At 35.4% G+C, this 2703-nt stretch overlaps 1 protein-coding gene across 1 annotated transcript; it reads right to left on the reverse strand.

Annotated features, from left to right (window-relative positions):
- On the reverse strand, window positions 643-2549 carry LOC104727044. The gene is made up of 7 exons (XM_010446040.2): window positions 2422-2549; window positions 1476-1607; window positions 1321-1383; window positions 1199-1246; window positions 1059-1112; window positions 917-977; window positions 643-830 (listed from the first exon to the last, which is right to left on the reverse strand). The coding sequence occupies exons 2-7, from the start codon at window positions 1563-1565 to the stop codon at window positions 784-786; spliced, it is 363 nt and encodes a 120-aa protein (XP_010444342.1). The 5' UTR covers window positions 1566-1607; window positions 2422-2549; the 3' UTR covers window positions 643-783.

Consider the following 2703-nt stretch of genomic DNA (forward strand, 5'->3'; position numbering starts at 1 on the left):
GGGGAGGGGGGGGGGAGGGGCTATCAAAATTGCTATTTTCATGTGTAAGTTTATCACCGACCTCCTAAAATGTAGATGTATCATGTATCATACGGAACTAAAAAATAATATGCGATATAAATTATTATAGGTATTTTCTATCAAAAACATTTACGATCATACATATTAACTTTACAAAATTATTATAAAATAAGATTTGAAAATTTCGTCGATTTGTGAGATTATATAACAAAATCTTCGTAAGAATAACCTATATTTTTATGAAAGATAAAAATGTGCAAAAATAATGATGATGATCCAAAAAACTAACATTTTCATCCATATTTTCTGGGACTTGTAATATATTTTAGTCAAACAAAACTCTACTACACTGTAACAAATGAATTAGTAATCTACTGATAGTGGCAAGAGTAATAGTTACCAAGTAAATTAACAATAAATAAACTAAGTTGCATAAGAGATATCTTCAGTTGCATGGAGGAAAAGTTTACCACTTGGCCTTTCTGACTTAAATATTATCGCATGTTTTATAGCCTCAATTTTCAATTAGGAGTCACGATAGCTTTATAAACTACGTATAACATTAGCCAATCATGATGAACAATTAGCGTAATATATAATACCAGAGATTCCAGACCGAAAGGGCTAAACTATATCATTTCTGAATTGCCGCAATGTGATCAAATTAAGTTTTAATGTAAGCCATATCTGATGTTTCAAAATGGACAGCAAATATCCGATTATAACAGAATTCTTACACAAGAGTTTTCATACATAATCTCTCTACGCCTGGTTGCCCCGACCTCCCTCAGCCTGAGCAGCTCCTCCATCTGTAATACAATATCAGAGCAACATGATGGATCAGCAAAGTCTGTAAACTGCTTTGAGATAGGGATGATAAGATGAAGAAAATTACCTTCACCACCCTCAGATGGAGTCATTGGAGACTTCCTGTAACGCGTCTGTTGCTGCGTTGGCTGCAAAAGCGGGACAAGATCTTAGAACTGGAAACATACCCACAGAGAATTCAGCTGAAACGTGGTTCAAGTTCAATTTACCTGTAACTTGGGACGAAGAGCTTCAAGGGGTCCCTTTGGCTTCGCAACACCTTGCTGTTTAGACAATAATAAGCACACCATGAGAACTGAGAGAGCTTATATATGACAACTCAAAAGAGACCACATTTCCAATATATTACCTTTCCAAGAGCCCAGTCAGCAGAGTCAAAGTATGCTCGCTCATGATCCTGATACAAAACGGCATCTCATAAAAATCTACTTAAAACCCAAAATCTTTTTATTAGACCAGATAATAACCTACCTTGGAAATGAGTGGTGGTTTCTTTGGCATGAGCCCTCCATACTTCTTCTTGACAACAGCCTCCTGCACAAAGCAATTAAAAAAAAGAGTTAGATCATGGTATCATATTAATTATGGTTATCGAACATTATTTAATGTGAGAACTAGATGAAAACCTCCTGCTGTGATGATGGCATTGACTTCTCCACTTCATTGGTGAGGTTTCCTTCCACTGATTGGTCTTTCATATCCCCTGCGCTAGACATTATGATGATGTCTCAACGCCACCAAAAACCAAAAGAAAAATGCTGCACAGATATATATAATACACAAACATTAGTCACACAACTCATGAAGTACCAATAACAAAAGCGGATTCTCAAGGGTTCATCAATAAAGAAGAGATATCAATTAAAGGAAGCCAATTAATAATTAATTGAACTTGAAAAGAAAAACACAAGGATCTTGTTTGATCAAAATGATATGCTTCCTATTTGATACTATCCACACAATCCTGTGACCAAACGACTTGTTCTGAAAAAAGTATACAGCTCAAGAACAAGAACAAGCCCTAACTATGAACAACCTATAAAACTCGAGGCAGCCAAACGAAACCCTAATGAGTGCATATACTCCATAACATAGACAAAGCCTCCAAAAGCTTAGCCCAAATAAAATACTTGTTGATTTTGCATTTAAGAAGATCTCTACATATGTAAACAAAAGATGCATCCATGATTGACAAATGAGGAATACAAAATCTACTTTTAATCAAATCAATTTCGATATTGAGATCAAAATCAACCAAGGTCATATGAGTCAGATCTCCACAATGCAGATAGACAAAGATTTTTAAAAAAAACCCAGAATTCAACCTAAAACAACTCAAAAAAAGATCAGATCACAACAAAATCGATGGGCGAATCAGATAACCCAAATTAAAATCAAGGAAGCTACGCAATCAAAGCCCTAGAGAGATAAAACAATCAGATTCATGCGTATACGAGATTGTAAAATGACATAGCGATGTACAGAATCAGGAAATCTCAATCGATCGAAGATTATCATCATCATCGAGATAAGAAGACGAAGAAGCTAAGGTTTATAAAAACGATAACGTACCAGGAGGAAGAAGAAGAAGAAGAGGATTGAGATGGGGGGGCTCTCTGAGTTCGTCGTTGTTGTCAATGGAGAGATCTTGTTGTTGTTGTTGTTGGTGTGAATTGGGAAATATATAAAGGAGAGAGAGATGTGTGGGAGACAGACAGAGAAAGAGAGATATGATTTTTGGGGTAAGAACGCGAAGGTTAAATTGGTAATTACCATTAATTAAACGAAGGTAAAAAACACGTGATTAGGATTCCTTTTTGACAAAATTTATTAAACCGTTGAAAGTAATAATCA

The sequence above is a fragment of the Camelina sativa genome, chromosome 11, assembly GCF_000633955.1.
Source record: "Camelina sativa cultivar DH55 chromosome 11, Cs, whole genome shotgun sequence".
Classification (NCBI taxonomy): Eukaryota; Viridiplantae; Streptophyta; class Magnoliopsida; order Brassicales; family Brassicaceae; genus Camelina; species Camelina sativa.